Below are 27,448 nucleotides of genomic sequence, written 5' to 3'. Positions count from 1 at the left end.
TGGGGCAGCTCCTGGGGCTGAGAGAAAGGAATCACTTCAGCTTTGCTGTTGAATTTGTGGGTTTTGGTCTGAATAATTCAAACCTCCCAGAAATGTGGTGCTGCTCCTGCTGAGGTCACCGGGATGCCACTCCCGGGGTGTCACACCCCGATTTTGGGGTGCGGACTACAATTCCCAGCATCCCCTGGGATGCCACGCCCTGATTTTGGGGTGGGGACTACAATTCCCAGCATCCCCCGGGTGTCACACCCCGGTTTTGGGGTACGGACTAACTCCAATTCCCAGCATTCCCCGGGTGTCACACCCTGATTTTGGGGTACGGACTACAATTCCCAGCATCCCCCGGGTGTCAACCCCGGTTTTGGGGTACGGACTACAATTCCCAGCATTCCCCGGGTGTCACACCCTGATTTTGGGGTACGGACTACAATTCCCAGCATTCCCCGGGTGTCACACCCCGGTTTTGGGGTACGGACTACAACTCCCAGCATTCCCCGCCGTTCCGGACTCGCCTCTTCCGGCGGCGCGCGGGGCCGCGGGGCCGCGCCATGAGCTCAGGTGAGGAACCGGGACCGGCACCGGGATCGGGATCGGGATCGGGATGAGGGGTCGGGATCGGGATCGGGATCAGGGACCGCGACCCCCCGAGGGTCCGGAGCCCCCCGAATCCCCAAAGCGCCGCTCGGGGCTCCCAGCCCGGGGGGGGCGCGGCTCCAGGGCCATTTATTCACATTTATTCCCATTATTTATTCCCATTATTTATTCCCATTTATTCACATTTATTCCCATGTATTCCTATTTATTCCCATTTATTTTCCTTTATTATTTTGTCTTGCTTCTAAAATTTTGTTCTTTTAGTTTGCCTTATTATGCTTTATGTATTTTTAAAATTTTGGTTTTTTCTGTTGCCTTTTTAAAAATTTTGCATTTTTCTTTTTCTTTTTTATTTGGCTTTAATTGTCTTTATTATTCCGCTTTATTTGACTTAGTTTCATTTTATTTTGCTTTTTTGCTTCCTTATTTCGGTTTTTTTTTGTGGCCTGATTTTTTGCTTTCACTGTTTTATTTTATATTTGGCACCATTATTTTGCTGTAGTTTTGTTTCCTAACTTTGTTTTTCTGCTTTTTAATTATGCTTTATTTTATCTTTTCCTCTGCTTTGTTAGTTTTTTCACTTCATTTCTCTTTATTATTTTCTTTTCTTTTGAGTTTTTAATTTTCATTTTTCTCCTTTTTTTACTCTAATTAACTTTGCCCTTTTTTTTCTTTATTATACTTTTTTTGCTTCCGTTTCTCTTTTATTTCGCTTTATTTTGCTTTTTTATTCTGTTCCATTTCTCTTTTATTTCGCTTTATTCGACTCCACTTCCCTTTTTTTATTTTGCTTCACTTCCCTTTTTTTTTTTTTTTTTTTTTGCTTTATTTCCCTTTTTTATTTGGCTTTATTTCCCATTTTTATCCCGTTTTCTTTCCTGGTTTTTCTCTCCTATCCTGGGACTCTGGGTCCCATTTGCTCCAGTGGGGCAGGACTGGTTCCTATGGGATCCATAGGAAGGGCAGCATGTCCCTGTGGGGCTGGATCAGTCCCTATGGGATCCATAGGAAGGGCAGTGTGTCCCTGTGGGGCTGGATCAGTTCCTATGGGATCCATAGGAAGGGCAGTGTGTCCCTGTGGGGCTGGATCAGTTCCTATGGGATCCATAGGAAGGGCAGTGTGTCCCTGTGGGGCTGGATCAGTCCCTATGGGATCCATAGGAAGGGCAGTGTGTCCCTGTCCAGCTGGATCAGTTCCTATGGGATCCATAGGAAGGGCAGTGTGTCCCTGTGGGGCTGGATCAGTTCCTATGGGATCCATAGGAAGGGCAGTGTGTCCCTGTGGGGCAGGACTGGTTCCTATGGGATCCATAGGAAGGGCAGTGTGTCCCTGTGGGGCTGGATCAGTTCCTATGGGATCCATAGGAAGGGCAGTGTGTCCCTGTGGGGCTGGATCAGTTCCTATGGGATCCATAGGAAGGGCAGTGTGTCCCTGTGGGGCTGGATCAGTTCCTATGGGATCCATAGGAAGGGCAGTGTGTCCCTGTGGGGCTGGATCAGTCCCTATGGGATCCATAGGAAGGGCAGTGTGTCCCTGTCCAGCTGGATCAGTCCCTATGGGATCCATAGGAAGGGCAGTGTGTCCCTGTCCAGCTGGATCAGTCCCTATGGGATCCATAGGAAGGGCAGTGTGTCCCTGTGGGGCTGGATCAGTCCCTATGGGATCCATAGGAAGGGCAGTGTGTCCCTGTCCGGCTGGATCAGTCCCTATGGGATCCATAGGAAGGGCAGTGTGTCCCTGTGGGGCTGGATCAGTCCCTATGGGATCCATAGGAAGGGCAGCGTGTCCCTGTGGGGCAGGACTGGTTCCTATGGGATCCATAGGAAGGGCAGTGTGTCCCTGTGGGGCTGGATCAGTCCCTATGGGATCCATAGGAAGGGCAGTGTGTCCCTGTCCAGCTGGATCAGTCCCTATGGGATCCATAGGAAGGGCAGTGTGTCCCTGTGGGGCTGGATCAGTTCCTATGGGATCCATAGGAAGGGCAGTGTGTCCCTGTCCAGCTGGATCAGTCCCTATGGGATCCATAGGAAGGGCAGTGTGTCCCTGTCCAGCTGGATCAGTCCCTATGGGATCCATAGGAAGGGCAGTGTGTCCCTGTGGGGCTGGATCAGTCCCTATGGGATCCATAGGAAGGGCAGTGTGTCCCTGTCCAGCTGGATCAGTCCCTATGGGATCCATAGGAAGGGCAGTGTGTCCCTGTGGGGCTGGATCAGTTCCTATGGGATCCATAGGAAGGGCAGTGTGTCCCTGTCCAGCTGGATCAGTTCCTATGGGATCCATAGGAAGGGCAGTGTGTCCCTGTCCGGCTGGATCAGTCCCTATGGGATCCATAGGAAGGGCAGTGTGTCCCTGTCCAGCTGGATCAGTCCCTATGGGATCCATAGGAAGGGCAGTGTGTCCCTGTCCAGCTGGATCAGTCCCTATGGGATCCATAGGAAGGGCAGTGTGTCCCTGTGGGGCTGGATCAGTCCCTATGGGATCCATAGGAAGGGCAGTGTGTCCCTGTCCAGCTGGATCAGTCCCTATGGGATCCATAGGAAGGGCAGTGTGTCCCTGTGGGGCTGGATCAGTTCCTATGGGATCCATAGGAAGGGCAGTGTGTCCCTGTGGGGCTGGATCAGTTCCTATGGGATCCATAGGATCCATAGGAAGGGCAGTGTGTCCCTGTGGGGCTGGATCAGTCCCTATGGGATCCATAGGAAGGGCAGTGTGTCCCTGTCCAGCTGGATCAGTCCCTATGGGATCCATAGGAAGGGCAGTGTTCCCCCCTCCTGCCGCGATGTGCGGCGGCTGTGGGAGCATCCCGAGCAGCCTCTTCCCAGATTTCCTTCCAAGAGGACAGGGCAGGGTCTGGGCTCGGAGCCAGGCAGCTGTGGGGAATTCCAGGTGGGATTTTGGCCGTGCAGATCCATCATCAGTGCGGGACCGTGGCTCCCGTCCCCTGTCCGGGATTCCAGCCTGTCCTCCTGCTCTCTGCTCCTAATCCCTGTTTTAGCGGCAGAGAGGGAAGCAGGGAGCAGGGAGCGGAGCTCCGTGCCCGGCTCCGGGGAATTCCCGAGATCCGGAGGCGGAGAAGGCTCGTCCAGGAGCCCCCGCGCCGTGTTTGCCCACGAGGAGCGGCCTCGGTGCCGGGACCGCGGGGCACGGCCGGGGGGAGCCGGGGATGGCAGCGCTGCGGGGCCGGCCCGGCCCATCCCCACCTGAGAGATCCCAGCCTGGCAGATCCCGTCCTGACCCGTCCCATCCTGGCAGATCCCGGCCCGGCCGATCCCGTCCCCACCGATCCCATCCCACCGATCCCAACCCGATCGATCCCATCCCGATCGATCCCATCCCCACCGATCCCACCCTTCCTGATCCCGTCCCGCCTGGTCCCGTCCCCACCGGGAGCGCTCCCGGCAGGATGCGGCGGGGTGAGTCAGTGCCGGGGCTTCTCCTCACCTGCCGGGCTTTGGGAACCGCCGGGAGGGGAGCAGGAGGGGAGGAATCCCACGGGGACGGGGTTGGAATCCCACGGGAAGTGAGCTGGAATCCCCCGGGATGGGGCTGGAATCCCCCGGGATGGAGCTGGAATCCCCCCGGGATGGTGCTGGAGTCCCCCCGGGGTGATGGGGCTGGGATCCCATGGGTGTGGAGCCTCTTGGTTCCTCCCAAGCGTTGTTGCTTTAGGATCCAGAAAAGCCGGGATTGTTCGGTTCGGGGTTTCCCGTTTCCCAGGGGCTCCGGGAAGGGAATTGGAATTGGGCTATTTCCCCCCTCCCTTGTGCAGGACCTTGGGAAGGCAGCACTCCCCGTGCCCCTGCGGCTGGAATTCCCACTTTTTGCAGAATTTGAGGCTGGCACTGGGGACAGCGGACTCCTCCCCTTCCTCTCCTTGGCTCCTGCGGCAGCTTTTGTTTTACTGAACCGACCCTCAGGCTCATCCCCCAATTCCTCCCCTCCCAACTTATCCCGTGGAGCAGCACCGGCTGCGAGAGCTGGAGATGGATCCCCCACCATAGGGAATGGTTTTAATGAGCAGCTTTTGTCCCCTGCAGAGGAGCTTTGGGGTCGGACAGGGAGCAGCAGGAATCCAGCCCGGGCGGTTTTTCCAGTGCAAATCCTTGAGCCGCTCGCGCTGGCCTGGAAAGCCAACCCTGGCCCAGGCAGGAAATAAAATATCCACGTGTTCCAGGAGTGGGAACAGCTCCCGGCTCCCTGCTTGTGCCACGTGTTGCCTCCCCTCTGCTGCTCTGAGATCCCTGCCTTGGGAATGACTATTCCATCCTGGATTTAAGGAATGAGCAGGTTCAGTGACTCCTGTTCCATCCTGGATTTAAGGAATGAGCAGGTTCAGTGACTCCTAATCCATCCTTGATTTAAGAAATGAGCAGGTCCAGTGACTCCTAATCCATCCTGGATTCAGGGAATGAGCAGGTTCTGTGATTCCTGTTCTATCCTGGATTTAAGGAATGAGCACATTTAGTGATTCCTATTCCACCCTGGATTTAAGGAATGAGCAGGTTCAGTGACTCCTAATCCATCCTGGATTCAGGGAATGATCAGATTCAGCTTCAGGCATTGAGGGTGATGGTTGAGATCCCACCTGGGGGGATCCCAGGGATGATCCCAGGGTGATCCCTGATCCCAGTTTCCAAGGCCGGGCTTTGGGGTGCAGCGGAGCCCGGCAGGAGTCAGAGCATGGTTAAAACCGGGAAATGCCAATTTTTTGGCTGCCAGAAGCAAACCCAGGGAGCAAACAAGGAGCAAACGAGCCGGAAAAGCGGCAGGGAGAGCTGGCCTGGCTGGGGCCCAGCCCTGCTCCCTTCCCGTGCCCGCTGAGCCGCTGGGACGGGGCCAGAAATCCCGGGGCTGCTGCGGCATCGTGACCGTCACGTGCCCGGGAGGGTGACACGGGCCAGGAGCCACCACCTCATCCTGGGCCTGACCCGGGATGGCATCGCCGGGAGCCCGTCCCCGGGGGTAGCCGTGCCCTTGCTCAGCCTGCTCCGTGTTCTCTGTGGCTTTGCAGACAGCAGCCGGCTGCTGGGGGCGCGGCGCCCCGGCTACGGGACGCTGCAGCCGGACCCGGACCCCGACCCCGACCCGGCCCCCATGGTAGGTCCGGGCTGGGGGGTCTCCCACACCCAACCTGCTGCTTCCCTCGCTCCCCAGTGCTGCTTTCCCAGCCCCTTGCTCTGCCCTGCCTGGGGTTGGGGGATTTGAGGTTTGGTGCTTGGCATCAGGTTGAGCTGATTTTGTGACTGAGCAGCCGGGTGCAGGCGAGGGATTCCCAGTGGTTCCCCAGGATTCCCAGTCATTCCTTGTTTTTCCCAGTGATTCCCCGTGATTTCCTGTGGTTCCCAGTGATTCCCTGTGGTTTCCATTGATTCCCAGTGGTTCCCAGTCATTCCCCGTGGTTCCCAGTGATTCCCAGTTTTTCCCAGTGGTTCCCAGTAACTCCCCGCGGTTCCCAGTGATTCCCAGTAATCCCCAGTCATTCCCAGTAACTCCCCGCGGTTCCCAGTGATTCCCAGTAACTCCCCGCGGTTCCCAGTGATTCCCAGTAATCCCCAGTGGTTCCCTGTCCTGCAGGAGGTCTGGGGCTACCGGCGCCGGGCGTGGCGGGTGCTGCTGTGCCGGGCGGGGTCGGTGCTGAGCGCGGGGCTGCTGCTGCTGCTCTTCCACTGGAAGCCGAGCCTGGAGGTGCGGGCCAAGGGCGAGCCCTGCGCCCTGGGGCAGGCAGACTGGCTCATCATCAGGGTGGGTCCCCTGGGGGGGTTCTGGGGGTGTGGGGTGGGGTTCTGTGGGTCTGGGGTGGGGTTCTGGGGGTGTGGGGTGGGGTTCTGTGGAACTGGGGTGGGGTTCTGGGGGTCTGGGGTGGTGTTCTGTGGGTCTGGGGTGGGGTTCTGGGAGTCTGGGGTGGTGTTCTGTGGGTCTGGGGTTGGACTTTTTTTAAGCTGGGGTTGTATTCTGTGGATCTGGGGTTGGATTCTGTGGATCTGAGATTGGATTCTGTGGATCCATGGTTGGAATCTGTGGATGTGGGGTTGGCCTCTGCTCCAGATCACCAACAGGGATGTTCCCTCTGGGAATGTTCCCTCTCCTTGTCCTCCTGCCAGTTTCTGGCATCTCCTTCCCTCAAGCACCGGATTATCCAGGAATTTATCATTATTGTAATTCCTAGAATTGCCCCATTCCAGGATCATTATATTCCTAAAATAACTCCACGTTTCCCCCTTCCATCCTATCCTACCTGGCTTGGAATTTCTCTTCACTGTCCCCAAACTCAGCCACCATCTGGTGTGGGTGGCCAGGCCATTCCCACCCTCCCAGGCCTCTGGAAAAAGCTGGGAACGTGCCTGGTGTTCCCCCAGCCCATCCCTGTGTTCCAGGACCGTTTTGGGCAGTGCTTCACCACCGAGGTGCTGACGGAGCCGCTGGGCGAGGCCGGGTGAGCCGGGGGCTGTCCCTGCGGGGCCGGAGCCGCTGCTGGCCCTGGGGAGGGGCTGTGCCCGTGTCCCCTGGCCCTGGGGAGGGGCTGACCCTGGGTGTCCCCTGGCTCTGGGGAGGGGCTGTGCCCGTGTCCCCTGGCCCTGGGGAGGGGCTGTGCCCGTGTCCCCTGGCCCTGGAGAGGGGCTGTGCCCGAATGTCCCCTGGCTCTGGGGAGGGGCTGTGCCCGTGTCCCCTGGCCCTGGGGAGGGGCTGACCCTGGGTGTCCCCTGGCCCTGGGGAGGGGCTGTGCCCGTGTCCCCCGGCCCTGGGGAGGGGCTGTGCCCGAGTGTCCCCTGGCCCTGGAGAGGGGCTGTGCCCGTGTCCCCTGGCCCTGGGGAGGGGCTGTGCCCGTGTCCCCTGGCTCTGGGGAGGGGCTGTGCCCAAGTGTCCCCTGGCCCTGGGGAGGGGCTGACCCTGGGTGTCCCCTGGCTCTGGGGAGGGGCTGTGCCCGTGTCCCCTGGCCCTGGGGACAGGGGCTGACCCCGGCTGTCCCCTGGCAGGGCAGGGGCTGACCCTGGGTGTCCCCTGGCCCTGGGGAGGTGCTGTGCCCGTGTCCCCTGGCTCTGGGGACCATGGCTGATCCTGGGTGTCCCCTGGCAGGGCAGGGGCTGTCTCTGGGTGTCCCCTGGCAGGGCAGTGGCTGACCCTGGGTGTCCCCTGGCAGGGCAGGGGCTGTCTCTGGGTGTCCCCTGGCCCTGGGGACCGTGGCTGACCCCGTTCCCCCCGCAGGCTGGAGCAGCTCCCCGGGGCCCAGCAGGAGCGCGGCAGCAGCAGCAGCAGCAGCGGCAGCGCCGCGGTGCCGGTGCCGGATGAGGACGAGAGCCGCGACACCGTCCAGCTCCACGACAAGGACGAGGTGGCACCAGCACTTCCCCACCTCCACGGCCCCTCCCCGGCCCTGGACACCCCCTCACGCCTTGTTTTCCCTTCCCTGTGTGGCAGAAGAACATCCTGAGGTATTACCTGTTCCAGGGAATGCGCTACGTGTGGCTGGAGCGGCGGCAGGCGTTCTGCAGAGTCAGGTACTCCTGGATCCCGGCATTCCTGCCTCCCTCAGGGTCCTGCTGGATCCTCCTGGATCCTCCTGGATCCCGGCATTCCTGCCTCCCTCAGGGTGCTCCTGGATCCTCCTGGATCCTCCTGGATCCCGGCATTCCTGCCTCCCTCAGCTCCCTCAGGGTCCTGCTGGCTCCTCCTGGATCCTCCTGGATCCTGGCATTCCTGCCTCCCTCAGGGTCCTGCTGGATCCTCCTGGATCCTCCTGGATCCTCCTGGATCCTGGCATTCCTGCCTCCCTCAGGGTCCTCCTGGATCCTCCTGGATCCTGGCATTCCTGCCTCCCTCAGGGTCCTGCTGGATCCTCCTGGATCCTCCTGGATCCTGGCATTCCTGCCTCCCTCAGGGTCCTGCTGGATCCTCCTGGATCCTCCTGGATCCTGACATTCCTGCCGGGTCCTCCTGGATCCTCCTGGATCCTGACATTCCTGCCTCCCTCAGCTCCCTCAGGGTCCTGCTGGATCCTGGCACTCCCAGCTCCCTCAGCTCCCTCCTGTCCCCCTGCCTGCAGAGGAGTTGTCGTGTCTGACCAAAACGGGAGAGCAGCAGCTGGCACTGTGCAGTTGAGAGTTGCACACTGAAGAGCTGCAGATTTACAAATACGTGAAAAACAGAAAATCCAAAATCCTGCAGCATCACTCTCGGTGCTTGCTGGCCTTCAGAGCCACCCCCGGTGCCACCCCCAGTGCCACCCCCAGTGCTCCCAGGCACGGGGAACAGGCTGGGGCAGTTTGGCAGAGCTGGACACTCCGGGCACTCGGACTGAGCTGCTTTTGTTGCCTTCCCTTGGCAGAGAGGCTGGTGACAGGGCCAGGGGACAGGGCCAGGGAAGGGGGCCAGGGAAGGGGGTGTCCCCAGCCCCTGGCCGTGCTCTGCTCATTCCTGCTGGCTCTCACCCGCCTGCCCTGCTCTCCTTTGCTCCCCAGTGTCCTGGACGAGGGCTGGAGCTGCTCAGAGCTGCACCTGAGCCGGGCCGGGCTGCACCAGCAGGAGCACAGCGCCAGGTGGGGGCTGGCAGCTTCCTGGGCTTTCCAGGCACCAGGAAATCCTGGGGCTTTTCCAGGCACCAGGAAATCCTGGGCTTTTCCAGGCACCAGGAAATCCTGGGGCTTTTCCAGGCACCAGGAAATCCTGGAGCTTCAGCTTTCCTTCTCTCAGACCCCAAGCTCCCAGGTGGGATGGAATTCCTGGGGTTGGCTGCTCCACATAACCCAGCATGAGGGGCCCTTGGGTTGGAAATGCAGCTTTTCCCAAGGATAAAACTCCTTCCCAAGTATAAAAATCCTTCCCTCTTTTCCCAAGGAAAATATCCCTTCCCTCATTTCCCAATGATAAAATTCCTTCCCTCTCCCTCTCTAAGGTTAAAACTCCTTCTCTCCCTTTCCCCAAGGATAAAATTCCTTCCCTCTCGTTTCCCAATGATAAAATCCCTTCCCTCTCCCTCTCTAAGGTTACAACTCCTTCTCTCTCCCTCCCCGAGGATAAAATTCCTTCCCTCTCCTTTTCCAAGGATAAAATTCCTCTCCCAAGGATGAAGCTCCTTCCCTCTCCTTTTCCAAGGATAAAATTCCTCTCCCTGTCCTTCCCCCTGCAGGAGGAAGATCTACGGCCCCAACCTCATCGAGGTGCCTGTCAAGTCCTACGCCAGGCTCCTGGTGGAGGAGGTGGGTGCCAGACAGAGCTTCCTTCCCAGGCAGGTTTTCCCAGGATGGATCCCTGTCCCTGTCTGGAAGCGTTTCCTGGCCCTGGGGAAGGGAGGAGAGGATTTTGGGGGAAGGCTGAGCCATGGAGGGGACCCTTCCTGACCCTCTGGGCTGAGACAGGAGCAGCCCCCAGGGGTGGGACTGCTGAGCATCCCTGGGAGCAGCATCTGCAGAGAAATCTGGAGGGATGCCAGCCCCAGGGAGGGGCCAGGGAAGAGGAGAGGGTTCTCCTCTGGGGGCTCCTGGAGAGCTCACAATAGGGTGAGGGAGGCTTTTCCTCCTCCAAGGAGCCTGGAGAAATTCCACCCACTAGAGATCCCATACTGGGCTGGGGGAAGCTCTCCCCACTTCCAGGAGTCTGACAATCCCATACTGGGCTGGGGGAAGCTCTCCCCATTTCCAGGAGCCTGGAAATCCCATACTGGGCTGGGGGAAGCTCTCCCCATTTCCAGGAGTCTGACAATCCCATACTGGGCTGGGGGAAGCTCTCCCCATTTCCAGGAGTCTGACAATCCCATACTGAGCTGGGGGAAGCTCTCCCCATTTCCAGGAGTCTGACAATCCCATACTGGGCTGGGGGAAGCTCTCCCCATTTCCAGGAGTCTGACAATCCCATACTGAGCTGGGGGAAGCTCTCCCCATTTCCAGGAGTCTGACAATCCCATACTGGGCTGGGGGAAGCTCTCCCCATTTCCAGGAGTCTGACAATCCCATACTGGGCTGGGGGAAGCTCTCCCCACTTCCAGGAGTCTGACAATCCCATACTGGGCTGGGGGAAGCTCTCCCCGCTTCCAGCAGCCTGGAAATCCCATGATGGGCTGAGGGAGGTTCTCCCACCCAAGGAGGTGTCCCAGGGAGCTCCCAGGAGTTCTCTCTGCTCCCAATCCTGGCTTCTCTCCTCGTTGCAGGTGCTGAACCCCTTCTACATGTTCCAAGTGCTCAGCATGGTGCTGTGGGTGTGTGATGCCTATTACTACTACGCTGCCTGCATCTTCCTCATCTCCACCTTCTCGCTGGGGCTGTCCCTCTACGAGACACGCAAGGTGGGTGGGGACAGCTCCCCATCCCCCAGAGCCACCCCGCTCCAGGTGGGGACAGTCTGTCCTGGCTCTCCTTGTCCTCCCAAGGCTGTTTTTAGGGGTGTGTCCTGGTGTGAAGGACAGCCGTCTGCTAAGAAAGGCAGAAGCTTCTCTTTGAAATGGAGAATGTAAACCCCCCTCCTCCAAATTATTATAATTTTGAAATTAAGGGGCTCTCAGGCAAAGAGATGGGAATTAGGGATAACAGTTCTTTACTAGGAAAATTAAAATAGAAATGCAGTATTGCAAAGGGCAATCCCAAAGCACTGCCAGAGTCAGAATCCAAGCTGACACCCGTCAGTCAGTCAGGGTGTTGGCACAGTCCCATTCAGTGGTGGCTGCAGTCCTGGAGTTCTGTTGAAGCAGTGCTCCTGTAGAAGGTGCAGTTTTCCTCTGAAGGTTCAGTGATGATGTAAAAGGTCTGATTTTCCTCTGGAATCCAGTGGCAAAGGCTGCTCTGGTGTTCCAAATCTCAGTTTTTATCTGGGTAGGAAAGGCTTGGCTCCTCCCCTGGCTGGAGCATCTCCCAGTGGGATGATGGAATTTTATCAGTCATGCCCTGGGACTCACTGGCCATTAACAGGAGATATCTCCTGGAGGGAGGATGGGCTGTGGGAAGATAAAGATGATTGCCCAGCTGGTTTAAAGATGGCCCATTAACAGGAGATATCCCCACAGAGATCAGGGTCACTGCCCCCCCTGGTTTAACAGCTGCTGATAGAATACACGCTTCTGGTCACATCCTGTATTGCAACCCAAGGCAGGGTGGTTTCCCACAGATTTTGGGTGGGTTTTGACCCCTCCGTCCATCCCTCCCTCCCTCCAGCAAAGCACCACGCTGCGGAACATGGCCAGGATGTCAGTGGGGATCCGGGTGCGGCGGTCCGGCGGAGGTGAGGGCCAGGATTTTGGGGATGTGTCCTTTGGGATCCCAGCTCTGCACCAAAAGCGTGTTGGGATAGCTGGGAATCATGGTGGGACTCACTGGGATAATGTTGTTGTACAGGGAGATAATGATGGGATACACGGGAATACTGATAGGATATATGGGAATAATGTTGGGATACGTGGGAATACTGATATGATATATGGGAATAATGTTATTATATATGGGAATAATGTTGGGATTCATGGGAATAATCTTATGAGACACTGGACTAATTTTGAGGTCCAGAGATGGATTAACCCCATCCCCAGCACTGAGCAGGATTCTGCAGGTGCTGGAGATGGACTAAGCCCATCGCCAGCCCTGAGTGGGATTCTGCAGGTGCTGGAGATGGATTAACCCCATCCCCAAGCCCTGAGTGGGATTCTGCAGGTGCTGGAGATGGATTAACCCCATCCCCAGCCCTGAGTGGGTTGTTTTGCAGAGGAGCTGGTGGTCAGCTCAGCAGAGCTGGTGCCTGGGGACTGCATCCAGCTGCCCGCGGCCGGGGCGCTGCTGCCGTGCGACGCGGCGCTGCTGACCGGGGAGTGCATGGTCAACGAGAGCCTGCTGACCGGTGAGAGCTCAGCCAGCACCTCCCAGGGGCTGCCCAGAACAGGGGCCAGACAAGGCTAAGAGAATAAAATTGAGTATTTGTTGAAGGCCTTCCATAGAAGTGTCAGAAGCCTCCACGGTTTTGAGTTTTTCAGCCAATTGTAAATTTGCATATTGGGGCTTAATCCTACAATTACAACTTCAGGTAATTAAGTAATTTACCCCCAGTTTGCTCCCCACAATTCATTTTGTTTGTACTTTTCGGGGCCTGAGGGTCTAGGGTGTCCTTGAGTTTCAGAGGAATTGTTTTGTCTGCCCAAAATGTGAGACCAGCAGCTGACAGGCTGTGGAGTTCAGAGTGAGACAGTGATGCAGCACAGGATCCGAAACACAGAAAACCTAAATGAGTCAGAGTCACCATCCCTCCCTGGTTGGCTGGCCCTGTCCCCCTGGTGACAGTGCCCTGGGATGCTTGGGCAGGGGAGAGCGTGCCGGTGATGAAGACGCCGCTGCCGGCGGGCGGGCAGGCGGGCAGCAGCAGGTACTGCCCCGAGGAGCACCGGCGGCACACGCTCTTCTGCGGGACGCAGCTCATCCAGGCCAGGGCGTACGCGGGCGGCGAGGTGCTGGCCGTGGTCACCCGCACAGGTGAGGCCCTGGGGGTGGAATCCCTGGGAATCCCAGGATGAATCCCTGTGCCACCTCCTGCCCGTCCCGCAGGGTTCTGCACGGCCAAGGGGGACCTCATCAGCTCCATCCTCTACCCCAAACCCGTGAGCTTCAAGTTCTACAAGGACGCCGTGAAGTTCGTGCTGTTCCTCGCCATCCTGGGTAGGTCTGGGCCTGGAGCTGCATCCTGGAGCAGCCAGGTTCCTTGGAAGGGAATTCCATCTGTGCCTTGTAACCCAGCCTGTTCTCCCCCGGCACAGCTCTCATTGGCACCTTGTACAGCATCCTCATCCTGGTTAGGAACCAGGTAGGGCTGGTGGGGCGGGAGAGCCCTCGGGGTCCATCGGGGGAGGGACGCCCACCCCTCTTCCTCCTCCTCCTCCCCCTCGTGCCCCGCAGGTGCCGGTGGGCCAGATCATCATCCGCGCCCTGGACCTGGTGACCGTCATCGTGCCGCCGGCGCTGCCGGCCGCCATGACCGTGGGCACCATCTACGCGCAGAACCGGCTGAAGAAGCAGGGCATCTTCTGCATCAGCCCGCCGCGCATCAACCTGGGCGGGAAGCTGCGCCTGGTGTGCTTCGACAAGGTGCGCGGGGCCGGGCTGGCAGTGCCGGGGCTCACTTGGGGTTCACTGGGGCTCACTGGAGCTCACTGGGGCTCCCTGGGGCTCACCAAGGCTCCCTTGGGGTTCACTGGGGCTCACTGGAGCTCACTGGGGCTTACCGGGGCTCACTGGAGCTCACCGGGGCTCACCAGGGCTCACTGGGTTTCACTGGGGCTCCCTGGGGCTCACCAAGGCTCACTTGGGGTTCACTGGGGCTCACTGGGGCTCCCTGGGGCTCCCCGGGGCTCAACTGGGGCTCACCAGGGCTCACTTGGGGTTCACTGGGGCTCCCCAGGGCTCATTGGGACTCACTGGGTTTCACTGGGGCTCATTGGGACTCACTGGGGCTCACCGGGCTCCCCCGCCCACCCGCTGCCCACCCACAGACCAGCACGCTGACCCACCCCACTGACCCACCCACCACACTGACCCACCTCACCCACCCACCCCACTGACCCACCCCACTGACCCACCTCACCCACCCACCTCACCCACCCACCCCACTGACCCACCCACCCGACTGACCCCCCACACCCACCCACCCCACTGACCCCCCACACCCACCCACCCCACTGACCCACCCACCCCACTGACCCACCCCACTGACCCCACCACACCCACCCCACTGACCCACCTCACCCACCCACCCCACTGACCCACCCACCCCACTGACCCCCCACACCCACCCACCCCACTGACCCCCCACACCCACCCCACTGACCCCCCACACCCACCCCACTGACCCCCCCACACCCACCCACCCCACTGACCCCCCACACCCACCCCATTGACCCACCTCACCCACCCACCCCATTGACCCACCTCACCCACCCACCCCACTGACCCACCTCACCCACCCACCACACTGACCCCACCACACCCACCCACCACACTGACCCACCACACCCACCCACCCCACTGACCCACCCACCCCACTGACCCCCCACACCCACCACTGACCCCCCACACCCACCCCACTGACCCACCCACCCCACTGACGCTGCCCGCCCGCAGACCGGCACGCTGACCCACCCCACTGACCCAACACACCCACCCACCCCACTGACCCACCACACCCACCCACCCCACTGACCCACCCACCCCACTGACCCCACCCCACTGACCCACCCCACTGACCCCACCACACCCACCCCACTGACCCACCACACCCACCCACCCCACTGACCCACCCACCCCACTGACCCCACCCCACTGACCCACCCACTGACCCCCCACACCCACCCCGCTGACGCTGCCCGCCCGCAGACCGGCACGCTGACCCACGAGGGGCTGGACGTGTGGGGCGTGGTGCCCCTGCAGCAGCGGCGCTTCCTGCCCATGGTGCGCGAGCCGCGCCGCCTGCCCGCCGGGGCGCTGCTCTACGCCCTGGCCACGTGCCACGCCGTGTCCCCGCTGCGGGGACAGCTCGTCGGGGACCCCGTGGACCTCAAGATGCTGGAATCCACGGGCTGGGTGAGGCTGGGAGCTGCTGGGAGTCTCGGCGCTGCCGGGCCCCGCGCGGGCGGCTGAGCTCAGCCGGGCTTTGCCCTCTCGCTTTCAGCGCCTGGAGATGGTGGAGGAGGAGGAGGAGGAGGAGGAAGGGGAGCTCCAGGCCTTGCAGCAGTTCGGGATGAAGGTCTTGGCTGTGGTGAAACCTCCGCCAGAGGAGGAGCAGCCTCAGGACAGGGTAACCCCATGGAGCAGCACCCCACCTCCGCTTCCTGGAGGGATTCCTGTCCCTGGGGGAGTTCCTGTCCCTGCAGGATTCCTGTCTCCTGGAGAGATTCCTGTCCCTGCAGGATTCCTGTCTCCTGGAGGGATTCCTGTCTCTGGATGGATTCCTGTCTCTGGATGGATTCCTGTCCCTGCAGGATTCCTGCCCCAAAGGGATTCCTGTCCCTGCAGGATTCCTGTCCCTGCAGGATTCCTGCCCCAAAGGGATTCCTGCCCCAGAGGGATTCCTGTCCCTGCAGGGATTCCTGTCCCTGGATGGATTCCTGTCCCTGCAGGATTCCTGTCCCTGCAGGATTCCTGTCCCTGGGGGAATTCCTGTCCCTGGATGGATTCCTGTCCCTGCAGGATTCCTGTCCCTGGATGGATTCCTGTCCCTGCAGGATTCCTGCCCCAAAGGGATTCCTGTCCCTGCAGGATTCCTGCCCCAAAGGGATTCCTGTCCCTGCAGGATTCCTGTCCCTGGATGGATTCCTGTCCCTGCAGGATTCCTGCCCCAAAGGGATTCCTGTCCCTGCAGGATTCCTGCCCCAAAGGGATTCCTGTCCCTGCAGGATTCCTGTCCCTGGATGGATTCCTGTCCCTGCAGGATTCCTGCCGGGCTCTGACCCCGTGCTCTCCACAGAGGCTCCAGGCCCCCGTGGGGATCCTGCGGCGTTTCCCGTTCTCCTCCTCCCTCCAGAGGATGAGTGTCCTGGTCAAGCTGCCCGGGGAGGCCTCGGCCCACGCCTACGTCAAGGGTGCCCCGGAGATGGTGGCCAGTCTGTGCAGGAAGGAAACTGGTTTGTACTGGGAGGTGGGCTCACCCTCAGTCCCGCTGGCTGCACCCCTGAGGCTCATCCCACAGGGAATTATCCTCTGGAATGCTGTGGGGCAGCTCCCAAAGGCTTTGGGGTGGCTCCAGCCACAGGAGGGAAAGAACACAGGGAGCCAGGAGATGAGGAATGGGGTTGGGGGCTTCCCTCAGCCCAGTAGGGGAATTCCAGGCTCCTCAGGTAGGGGGAACCTCCCCCAGCCCAGTATGGAATGTCCAGGCTCCTGGAAATGGGGAGAGCTTCCCCCAGCCCAGTATGGGATTTCCAGGCTCCTTGGGGTGGCAGAGTTTCCCCCAGCCCATGCTGGGGTCTCCAGGCTCCCAGAGGAGCAGTTGCTCGTGGGCCCCCAGAGCTCTGTGTCCCTCTGTGGGCTGGGCTCCCTCAGGAGCTGTTCTCCCTTTTCCAGTGCCCCCGGATTTCTCCCAGGTGCTCCGGCACTACACCACCGACGGCTTCCGGGTGCTGGCTCTGGCCTGCAGAGCCCTGGGCTCGGTGGCCACCTTTGAGGAGGCCCTGCAGCTCCCCAGGTCAGTGCCAGTCTCCCTCTTTCCTTTCCCGGGATGCCCTCCAGGGAATTCAACCCTAATCCATACAGAGGGAATTCCTGCCTGATTCCCTGGTGGATTTTAGCTGTTTCCACCCCTTAATCCTGGTGCTGGTTGTGAAGGGCTCCTTGTCTCCCGCCAGGGACTCTGTGGAGAGTGGCCTGAGCTTCCTGGGGCTCCTGGTGATGAAGAACGTGCTGAAGCCAGAGTCTGCCCCGGTGATCCAGCTGCTGCGCAGCGCCAACATCCGCCCTGTCATGGTCACGGGTGGGCCTGGGGCACCTGGGGCATGGCAGGGGCAGGGGGACAGGGAGTTCCCACCAGGAACCCCTCCAGGGATCCCACATGGAATCCCACCAGGAACCCCATTGGGAATCCCAGCAGGGATCCCATCAGAGATTCCAGCAGGAACCTCAGCAGGAACCCCACCAGGAATCCCATCAGAAATCACACCGGGGATTCCAGCAGGAACCCCACCAAGAATCCCACCAGGAACCCCATCAGAAATCACACCAGGGATCCCAGCAGGAATCCCACCAGAAACCTCAGCAGAAACCCCACAGGGATTCCAGCAGGAACCCCACCAAGAATCTCCTTAGCACAGGGGCAGTCCTAGGCAGTGTGCAGGGGGAAAGGGATTTCCCACCAGGAATCCCATCAGAAATCCCACCGTGGATCCCATCAGGAATCCATGGAATTCCTGAATCCACAGGAATCCACGTGGGGCGCCAGGAGGATTCCTGGATCCTGACTCTCTGCATCCCTGCCCTCGGGATCCCTGGTGGGCCCAGGGCATGGATGCTTTTTGGGTGGAAGAACTCATTGTCCTGCTGTCCATCTCCTGAATACTGCTGTGTCTGAAATCACAGATTCCCTGTTTGATGCAGGGGGTGTGGAGTGTTCTCCAGGGAGGAGAGCAGGGGTGAATCCACATTTCTTTGGGGCAGGGCAGGCAGGAGGTGCTGTAGAAAGGAAAACAGCGAAGCCACCACATGGCTGCGCCGGCCAGGAGAGAGGACAGGCAGCTTTTAGCCGCTCCTCCTGGCCTGGCCACGCCAGAAGCTGATGTCCCACGTGTCCCTGCAGGGGACAACATGCTGACGGCGCTGCACGTGGCGCGGGGCTGCCGCATGGTGCAGCCCGGGGAGCGCGTGGCGTTCGCCACGGCCTCGCCGCCCGGCCACGGCAAACCCGCCGCCCTCAGGTTCGTGCTGGCCCAGAGCTCCCAGGGCGAGGAGCAGCCCCAGGTGAGAGCCCAGGACACCTCTGGGAGCCCAGACTGCAGGGCTGGGTTTTTGTGGAGTCCCAGGATTCCAGCGGGATTTGGGTTGGAGGGACTGTAATGTTCACCCCGTCCCAAGGCAGGGACGCTTTCACCATCCCAGCTGCTCCCAGCCCTGCCCAGCCTGGCCTGGGCACTGCCAGGGATCCAGGGGCAGCCACAGCTGCTCTGGGCGCCCTGTGCCAGGGCCTGCCCACCCTCACAGGGAGCAATTCCTAAACAATATCTGAGAAATGGAGTCATTCAAATCCAGCTTCCTCTGCAGTCCTGGGAATCTCGCATTCCCAGAATGGGTTGGGTTGAAAGGGACCTCAAAGCTCACCCAGTTCCACTGTCCCAGGGTGCTCCAACCTGGCCCTGAGCCCTCCCAGGGCCCCAGTGGGAATTGGGATTTTGGGGAGCCATTCCCACTGCTCCAGGCTGGGTCAGCCCAGCCCTGCACCCCAAACAGCCCCAGTGGGAATTGGGATTTCAGGGAGCCATTCCCATTGCTCCAGGCTGGGTCAGCCCAGCCCTGCACCCCAAACAGCCCCAGTGGGAATTGGGATTTTGGGGAGCCATTCCCACTTCTCCAGGCTGGGTCAGCCCAGCCCTGCACCCCAAACAGCCCCAGTAGAAATTGGGATTTTGGGGAGCCATTCCCACTGCTCCAGGAGGGTCCTGGCTGCTCGGGGTGCTCCTCAGGGATTGGGGCTGTTTTCCTGCAGGGCCTGCAGCAGCAGGACAGCTCCTCCCTCCCAGCCCAGCACTGCCACTTGGCCCTCAACGGGAAATCCTTCCAGGTGGTGTGTGAGCACTTCTCCGACCTCCTGCCCTGGGTGAGTGCAGCAGGGAGCCCCGGGAGGGCTGGGAACATTCCCCAGGGACTGGGAACCTTCCAGATGGACTAGGAGCCTTCCCCAGGGATTGGGAACCTTCCATCAACAGCCTCTCTGGGATTTCCCACTGCAGCCTCACAGCACCAAACCAGAGATCCCTGCAGGGGTTCTTTGGCTGATGTGAGACTCCCTATTCCCTACTGGACATTCCCTATTCCCTGCTTGAGATTCCCTGTTCAGTACTGGACATTCCCTGTTCCCTGCTGAAGGTTCCCTGTTCCCTACTGGATATTCCCTATTCTCTGCTGCCCATTCCCAGCTCCCTGCTGGCCATTCCCAGCTCCCTGCTGGCCACCCCCAGCACACCCTGCTGGTCCCTGCTGGCCATTCCCAGCTCCCTGGTGACCATTCCCAGCTCCCTGGTGACCATTCCCAGCTCCCTGGTGGCCATCCCCAGCTCCCTGCTGGCCACCCCCAGGCCCTGCTGGCCACCCCCAGGCCCTGCTGGCCATCCCCAGCTCCCTGCTGGCCATCCCCAGCTCCCTGCTGGCCATCCCCAGGCCCTGCTGGCCATCCCCAGCTCCCTGCTGGCCACCCCCAGGCCCTGCTGGCCATCCCCAGGCCCTGCTGGCCATCCTCAGGCCCTGCTGGCCATTCCCAGCTCCCTGCTGGCCACCCCCAGGCCCTGCTGGCCACCCCCAGGCCCTGCTGGCCACCCCCAGGCCCATCCCAGCCAGGAATGCCACTTTCTCTGAGGGTGCTCCACCTTGGCAGATCCTGCTCCGGGCCACCGTGTTCGCCCGCATGCTGCCCGAGCAGAAGACCCAGCTGGTGAGCAGCCTGCAGGAGCTCAAGTAAGGCTCAGGGGATGGACCCAGGGGAAGAATCCTGGAATTATGGGATGGGTTGTGTTGGGAGACACCTCAGACATCACCTGAGGGCAGGGACACTTCCAGCCGGTCACTGCAGCCAGAACGGGGCACCCACAGCTTCCCTGGGCCCAGCCAGGGCTTCTCCCTGTTCCCTGAGGAGTGTGGGTCCCTTTCCTGTTCCATGTGGAATGTGGGATCCCTTTCCCATTCCCTGAGGAATTTGAGATCCCTTTCCCACTCCCTGAGGAGTGTGGGTCCCTTTCCTGTGTTCCCAGAGGAATTTGGGGTCCCTATCCTGTGTTCCCTGAGGAGTGTGGGTCCCATTCCCTGAGGAGTGTGGGTCCCTTTCCTGTATTCCCTGAGGAGTGTGGGTCCCTTTCCCAGAGGAATGTGGGTTCCCTTTCCCCTTCTCTGAGGAGTGTGATTCCCTTTCCCGTGTTCCCTGAGGAGTGTGGGTCCCTTTCCCTGAGGAGTGTGGGTCCGTTCCCTGAGGAGGGTGGGTCCCTTTCCCACAGGAATTTGGGTTCCCTTTCCCATTCCCACAGGAATTTGGGTTCCCTTTCCCGTGTTCCCTGAGGAGTGCGGGTCCCTTTCCCAGAGGAATTTGGGTTCCCTTTCCCCTGCTCTGAGGAGTGTGATTCCCTTTCCCGTGTTCCCTGAGGAGTGTGGGTCCCTTTCCCTGAGGAATTTGGGTTCCCTTTCCCGTTCCCTGAGGAGTGTGGTTCCCTTTCCCATTCCCTGAGGAGTGTGGGTCCCTTTCCTGTATTCCCTGAGGAGTGTGGTTCCCTTTCCCCTTCCCTGAGGAGAGTGGGTCCGTTCCCTGAGGAATGTGGGGTCCCTTTCCCAGAGGAATGTGGGTCCCTTTCCTGTATTCCCTGAGGAGTGTGGGTCCGTTCCCTGAGGCGAGTGGTTCCCTTTCCCTTTCCCTGAGGAGTGCGGGTCCCTTTCCCATCCCCTGAGGCGAGTGGTTCCCTTTCCCGTCCCCTGAGGAGTGCGGGTCCCTTTCCCGTCCCCTGAGGCGAGTGGTTCCCTTTCCTGTTCCCTGAGGAGTGTGGTTCCCTTTCCCGTGTTCCCATTGGAATTTGGGTTCCCTTTCCCATCCCCTGAGGCGAGTGGTTCCCTTTCCTGTCCCCTGAGGCGAGTGGTTCCCTTTCCCATGTTCCCATTGGAATTTGGGTTCCCTTTCCCGTCCCCTGAGGCGAGTGGTTCCCTTTCCCGTGTTCCCAGAGGAATTTGGGTTCCCTTTCCCGTTCCCTGAGGCGAGTGGTTCCGTCCCGCAGTTACTGCGTGGGCATGTGCGGGGACGGCGCCAACGACTGCGGGGCGCTGCGCGCGGCCGACGTGGGCATCTCGCTGTCGGAGGCCGAGGCGTCGGTGGCGTCGCCCTTCACGTCGCGCGTGGCCACCATCGAGTGCGTGCCGCGGCTCATCCGGTGAGCGCGGGGTCCGTCCCCCGGGGGTGCCCCCGGGCTGCCCGGTGCTGACGCCCTGTCCCTCCCCAGGGAGGGCCGGTGCTCCTTGGTCACCTCCTTCGGGGTCTTCAAGTACATGGCGCTGTACAGCCTGGTGCAGTTCGTGTCCGTGCTGCTGCTCTACACCGTGAGTGCCGCCCCCGGCCCCTCTTTGCTCGGCAGTTCCTGGGCTGCCAGTGCCTTACGGGGCTGCCTGAAGCAGAACCCAGACAGAACTAAGGGAGTGAAAAGCACTTGTATTTATTGAAGGGCTTTCAGGCACATTTAGAGCAAATGAAGCTCCACCCAGGAGCTACAGCCAAAAATGGACCACATGGTTTTCATACTTTTATACATTTGGTCCATTTGCGTATTGGGGGTTAATCCTCCAATTACTGCTTCAGCTAATAAAGCTATTTAGTTTTTAGCTATTAAATTAAGTCATTTATTCCAAGTTTTCTCCCCCCAACTCCCTTTTGTTTCATTTTCTCTGGGCCTGAGGCAGTGAGCTGTCCTTGATTGCCAGTTCAGAGAGGAATTGTGTGTGACCAAACTGGGAGAGCAGCAGTGACGCTGTGTGTGGGGTTCAGAGTTATAACTACAGAACTGCAGGAAAATCTAACAGCTAAAATCCTGAAGCATCATTCCCAGCTGGCCCTGAGCCTGTCCCTTCCCTCCTGCCCAGATCAACACCAACCTGAGCGATTTCCAGTTCCTGTTCTTCGACCTGGTGATCACCACCACGGTGGCCGTGCTGATGGGGCGCGCGGGGCCGGCGCCGGCGCTGGGCGTGCGGCGCCCGCAGGGAGCCCTGATCAGCACGCTGGTGCTGGGCAGCCTCCTGCTGCAGACAGCCCTGCTCATCGCCGTGCAGGTCCTCAGCTACTTCATCACCACCTCTCAGAGCTGGTGAGCGCCCGAAATCCGGCAGTCCAGGGTTGGAAAAGGTCGTGGAGTCCAGCCCCTGTTCGCCGCTAAACCCCACGGGCCACATCCACAGGTTTTCTGGACACTTCAGGGGAGGTGATTCACCCTCCCCTGGACAGGCTGTTCCAGTCCTTTGCAGCCCTTCCCATGAGGAAATCTTTCCCAGTATCCCATCTGAACCTGCCCTGGTTTCCTGGGGTTTGGTGATGGGGACAGTGCCGAGGTTGTGGCGGAGCCTGGGATTTGTTCTGGGATTTGGGATCTGGCAGCAGACAGGGAACTGTGGAATGCCCTCAGCTGGAAGGGACCCACAGGGATCAGAGTCCTGCCCCTGGCCCTGCACAGACACCCCAACAATCCCACCCTGTCCAAACTCTCCTGGAGCTCTGGCAGCCTCAGGGCTGTGCCCATTCCCTGGGGAGCCTGGGCAGTGCCAGCCCCCTCTGGGGGAAGAGCCTTTCCTGATATCCAACCTAAACCTCCCTGGCCCAGCTCCCATTCCCAAGGGATCTACTCCTGGTCGCAGAGCAGTGACTGGAGCTGCCCCTGCTCTTCCCAAAGTTGTAACTGTGATGGACAATGAGGGATGGTGTCCAGACCCCACCATGGCCTCTCCTGCTGAGCCCGTGCCCTCTCCCCCGGCCCAGGTACGTCCCCCTGAACAGCACGGTGACAGCGCCCCAGAACCTGCCCAACTACGAGAACACCGTCCTGTTCTGCGTCAGCGGCTTCCAGTACCTGATCCTGGCCGTGGCCATGTCCAAGGGCCACCCCTTCCGCGAGCCGCTCTACACCAACGGTGAGACACGGGGACATTGGTGGGGACATGGGGACACCAACGGTGAGACACAGGGACACTGGTGGGGACACGGGGACACCAACGGTGGGGACACAGGGACACCAACGGTGGGGACACGGGGACACCAACGGTGAGACACGGGGACACCAACGGTGAGACACGGGGACACTGGTGGGGACATGGGGACACTGGTGGGGACACGGGGACACCAACGGTGAGACACGGGGACACTGGTGGGGACATGGGGACACTGGTGGGGACACGGGGACACCAACAGTGGGGACACGGGGACACTGGTGGGGACATGGGGACACTGGTGGGGACATGGGGACACTGGTGGGGACACAGGGACACCAACAGTGGGGACACGGGGACACTGGTGGGGACATGGGGACACTGGTGGGGACATGGGGACACCAACAGTGAGACACGGGGACACTGGTGGGGACATGGGGACACTGGTGGGGACATGGGGACACCAACGGTGAGACACGGGGACATTGGTGGGGACACTGGTGGGGACACGGGGACACTGGTGGGGACACGGGGACACTGGTGGAGACACAGGGACACCAACAGTGGGGACACAGGGACACCAACGGTGGGGACACGGGGACAGCAACGGTGGGGATATGGGGACACCAACGGTGGGGACACAGGGACACCGGTGGGGACACAGGGACACGAGAACCGCCGGCCCTCCCTCCTCCTGCCCCTCAGCCCACCCCTCTGCATCCTGGAGAAGGGTGCAGCGTTCTTCTGAAGCTTTACTGGTGATGAAGATGGGCCTGGTGTTCCTCTGGGATCCAGTGGCAAAGGCTGCTCTGGTGTTACAAATCTCAGTTTTTATCTGGGTAGGAAAGGCTTGGCTCCTCCCCTGGCTGGAGCATCTCCCATGGGATGATGGAATTTTATCAGTCATGCACTGGACTCCATGGCCATGAACAGGAGATACCTCCTGGAGGGAGGATGGAAGGATCACTGGCCCAGCTGGTTTTAACAGATGTGATAGAATGCACACTTCTGCTCACACCCTGCATTGCAACCTGAGACACCCTCTCACCCCCAGTGCCCTTCCTGCTTGTCCTCGTCCTGCTCTTTGGCCTGATGATCTGGCTTACCCTGTACCCGCTGGGCTTTCCCAAATCCCTGCTGAAGCTCCAGCCCATCGAGGATTTCAGTTTCAAGCTGCTCCTCTTGGGCATTGCTGCCCTCAACTTCTTCGCTGCCTTCGTGCTGGAGGTGGGTCAGGGGAGCTGCAGGACGGGGCTTCCCCCTGGAGCTTCCCCAGGTGGGCACAGGCTCTCCTCTCCTCCCCCAACCCCATTTCCCTCCCTGCTCTGGCCCCAGACCGCCCTGGATCACGGCTTGCTCGGCTGCTTCCGAAGGCTGCGCCGGAAAAAAGCCTCCAAGAAGCTTTTCAAGAGGCTGGAGAAGGAGCTGAGCCAGCAGCAGCCAGCCTGGCCACCCCTGGACCAGCCCCTGTTTGCCACGCCCAGGATGTCCCTGGCTGTGAGATAGCAGTGCCAGCTGTGCCCTCCAGCCCAGCCCTTGGACACTTCTTTAATTTATTTATCCCAGAAAAAGCAGGGGTGCAGCGGGCAGGATCCCCCAGCGTTGAAGATGTGAATCCCCCGGCCACGCTGATCCCATGGTCAGTGATCCCATGGCCACGCTGATCCCATGGTCAGTGATCCTGTGGCCATGGTGATCCCATGGTCAGTGATCCTGTGGTCACACTGATCCCATATCCTTGGTGATTCCATGGTCAGTGATCCCATGGCCACACTGATCCCATATCCTTGGTGATCCCATGGCCACACTGATCCCATGGCCATGGTGATCCCATGGTCAGTGATCCTGTGGTCACACTGATCCCATATCCTTGGTGATCCCATGGCCACACTGATCCCATGGCCACACTGATCCTGTGGCCACACTGATCCCATATCCTTGGTGATCCCATGGCCACACTAATCCCATGGCCACACTGATCCCATGGCCACACTGATCCCATGTCCTTGGTGATCCCATGGCCACATTGATCCCGTGGCCACACTGATCCCATATCCTTGGTGATCCCATGGCCACACTAATCCCATGGCCACACTGATCCCATGGCCACACTGATCCCATGTCCTTGGTGATCCCATGGTCACACTGATCCCATGGCCACACTGATTCCATGTCCTTGGTGATCCCATGGCCACACTGATCCTGTGGCCACACTGATCCCATATCCTTGGTGATTCCATGGCCACACTGATCCCATGTCCTTGGTGACCCCATGGCCACACTGATCCCATGGCCACACTGATCCCATGGACACACTGATCCCATGTCCTTGGTGATCCCATGGCCACACTGATCCCATGGCCACACTGATCCCATGGACACACTGATCCCATGTCCTTGGTGATCCCATGGCCACGCTGATCCCGTGGCCACACTGATCCCATGTCCTTGGTGATCCCATGGCCACACTGATCCCATGGCCACGCTGATCCCATGTCCTTGGTGATCCCATGTCCTTGGTGATCCCATGGCCACGCTGATCCCGTGGCCACACTGATCCCGTGGCCGCAGCCCAGAGGAGCCGGTGGTGGAGAAGGAAGGGGTGAGAAGATCCCCATGAGGAGCAGGATGCAGCCCTGCCCTTCCTGCAGGATTCCCCCCACTCCCACACCGGCCACCACGGCTCGTTGGGCCTCGTGAGCAGCCCAGGCCAGCAGGCAGGAGGTCCCTGCTGTCCCCAGCACCCCCAGTGTCACTGTGACGCCCCAGTCCCCTCTAGATGTGTAGGGAGTTTACAGTCCCCATTCCCAGCTTGCCAAGGCTGCTGCTCCATCCCCAGCGCCTGGGCCTGTTCTCTGCTTGGCACGCTCAGGCAGGGCACCTCTGCTGAGGGGTGGGACCTCTGTGGCATTACAGACCCCACAAATTCTCTATTTTTTAACTCCCCCACGCCTTGGGCCTTGAGCTGTCGGGACGGCGACGGCGCCGCTCGCGGGTTCCTGACAGACCTGTCGTGGGTCTGGCCCAATAAATTAACTTTTATTTTCCTGGCTGCTGGTCCGTGCTGCTCGCTGGGGAGGGATTTGGGATGGCACGGGTGAGGATCCGTGGAGCACAAAGAGGTTTTGGGGTCACTGGAACACTCGGCTCAATGCTCGAAAGCAGGGACTGGAGCCAGGGATGACACCGCCGGGATTCCTGCTGCCCAAACCCGACTGCACAACCTCTCTCCAGCTGGAATTTCCTAGAAAATAACAAAACTCGCTGGAAAAGCCCAGGTGTCCTGGCCAAGGCTCCGAAACCTCGCTGCTTCCAGCGAGGGGAAGCGGGGAGCCGGCGGCGCCGCATCCCGACGGGGCCGAGCAGCTCCCGGGGAGGGTCCGTGCCCGCGCCCCCCTCCCGGCCTGTTCAGCCGCCCCCGCATCCCGGCTGCTTCCTGCAGGGATTCCTTCCATGGAAAGTCTGAGCCCCTCCGAGCGCCGCCGGCGCCTCTCTGCCCTCGGGAGCTGGGATTAGGTCAGGAAATGAGGCACAGGCAGAGGTAAGAGGTTTCCTGAAGGCTGCGCTTGTTAACCCGAGCCGGGAAAATCCCTCCAGGCTCGGAGCCCTCGCAGAGTTTTGCCCGTTCCTGACGCTTTTCAAAGCAGAAGCGCTCGGGAGCCGTTTCCCTTTGGAATTTCCGCTGCGCCCCGGGGTGTTTGGCTTGGACGGGTCCAGAGGGTGTTCCCAGCCCCGGGAGGGTCGTAAAAATCATTTAATTGTTGACAGACAGCTTGTGCCCCTGCATGGAGGTGAACAGGGCTGGGGCCAGGACAATGCTGCGGTTGGGGGCGGCAGAAGCTCGATGGGAGCAGCCGAGGTGGTTTTGGGGTCCTTTGGGTGGTTTAATCCATCCTCCAGACTGGGAACTGAGGTAGTTTTGGGATCCTTTGGGTGGTTTAATCCATCCTCCAGCCCGGGAACTGAGGTGGTTTTGGGACCTTTGGGTGATTTTATCCATCCTCCAGCCCGGGAACTGAGGTGGTTTTGGGACCTTTGGGTGATTTTATCCATCCTTGAGCCTGGGAACTGAGGTGGTTTTGGGTCCTTTGGGTGATTTTATCCATCCTCCAGCCCCGGAACTGAGGTGGTTTTGGGTCCTTTGGGTGATTTTATCCATCCTCCAGACCGGGAACTGAGGTGGTTGTTTGGGGGTTCTTTGGATGATTTTATCCATCCTCCAGCCCGGGACTGAGGTGGTTTTGGGGTTCTTTGGGTGATTTATCCATCCTCCAGACCGGGAACTGAGGTGGTTTTGGGGTTCTTTGGGTGAATTAATCCATCCTCCAGCCTGGGAACTGAGGTGGTTTTGGGGTTCTTTGGGTGGTTTTATCCATCCTCCAGCCCCGGAACTGAGGTGGTTTTGGGGTTCTTTGGGTGATTTTATCCATCCTCCAGCCCGGGAACTGAGGTGGTTTTGGGGTTCTTTGGGTGATTTTATCCATCCTCCAGCCCCGGAACTGAGGTGGTTTTGGGTCCTTTGTGTGATTTA

The 27,448-nt window shown here is 59.8% G+C and overlaps 1 protein-coding gene across 1 annotated transcript; it reads left to right on the top strand.

Moving 5' to 3' along the window:
* Positions 1–509: 509 nt before the first annotated feature.
* Positions 510–25,967, top strand: ATP13A2 (ATPase cation transporting 13A2). Its single transcript, XM_056508302.1, has 30 exons — positions 510–558; positions 5,607–5,692; positions 6,170–6,337; positions 6,970–7,028; positions 7,799–7,925; positions 8,012–8,091; positions 9,052–9,129; positions 9,720–9,789; positions 10,737–10,871; positions 11,734–11,800; positions 12,278–12,409; positions 12,868–13,035; positions 13,108–13,218; positions 13,317–13,363; positions 13,456–13,644; positions 14,929–15,135; positions 15,224–15,349; positions 16,019–16,175; positions 16,615–16,735; positions 16,896–17,020; positions 17,840–18,000; positions 18,743–18,853; positions 19,628–19,707; positions 21,006–21,158; positions 21,228–21,324; positions 21,862–22,085; positions 22,751–22,902; positions 23,972–24,144; positions 24,253–24,741; positions 25,489–25,967. The coding sequence occupies exons 1-29, from the start codon at positions 549–551 to the stop codon at positions 24,421–24,423; spliced, it is 3,585 nt and encodes a 1,194-aa protein (XP_056364277.1). The 5' UTR covers positions 510–548; the 3' UTR covers positions 24,424–24,741; positions 25,489–25,967.
* The last annotated feature ends 1,481 nt before the right edge of the window (positions 25,968–27,448 follow it).

Source organism: Oenanthe melanoleuca, chromosome 21 (assembly GCF_029582105.1).
Source record: "Oenanthe melanoleuca isolate GR-GAL-2019-014 chromosome 21, OMel1.0, whole genome shotgun sequence".
NCBI lineage: Eukaryota > Metazoa > Chordata > Aves > Passeriformes > Muscicapidae > Oenanthe > Oenanthe melanoleuca.
The sequence above is the reverse complement of the archived record's forward strand: the minus strand, read 5'-3'. Positions and strand labels throughout refer to the sequence as shown.

Bases quoted from the DNA above. Each gene is read 5' to 3' on its own strand.
- ATP13A2 (XM_056508302.1), top strand. The intron at 13,036-13,107 runs GTGAGGCCCTGG...CCCGTCCCGCAG, and splicing joins GGCCGTGGTCACCCGCACAG to GGTTCTGCACGGCCAAGGGG. The intron at 24,145-24,252 runs GTGGGTCAGGGG...CTCTGGCCCCAG, and splicing joins TCGCTGCCTTCGTGCTGGAG to ACCGCCCTGGATCACGGCTT.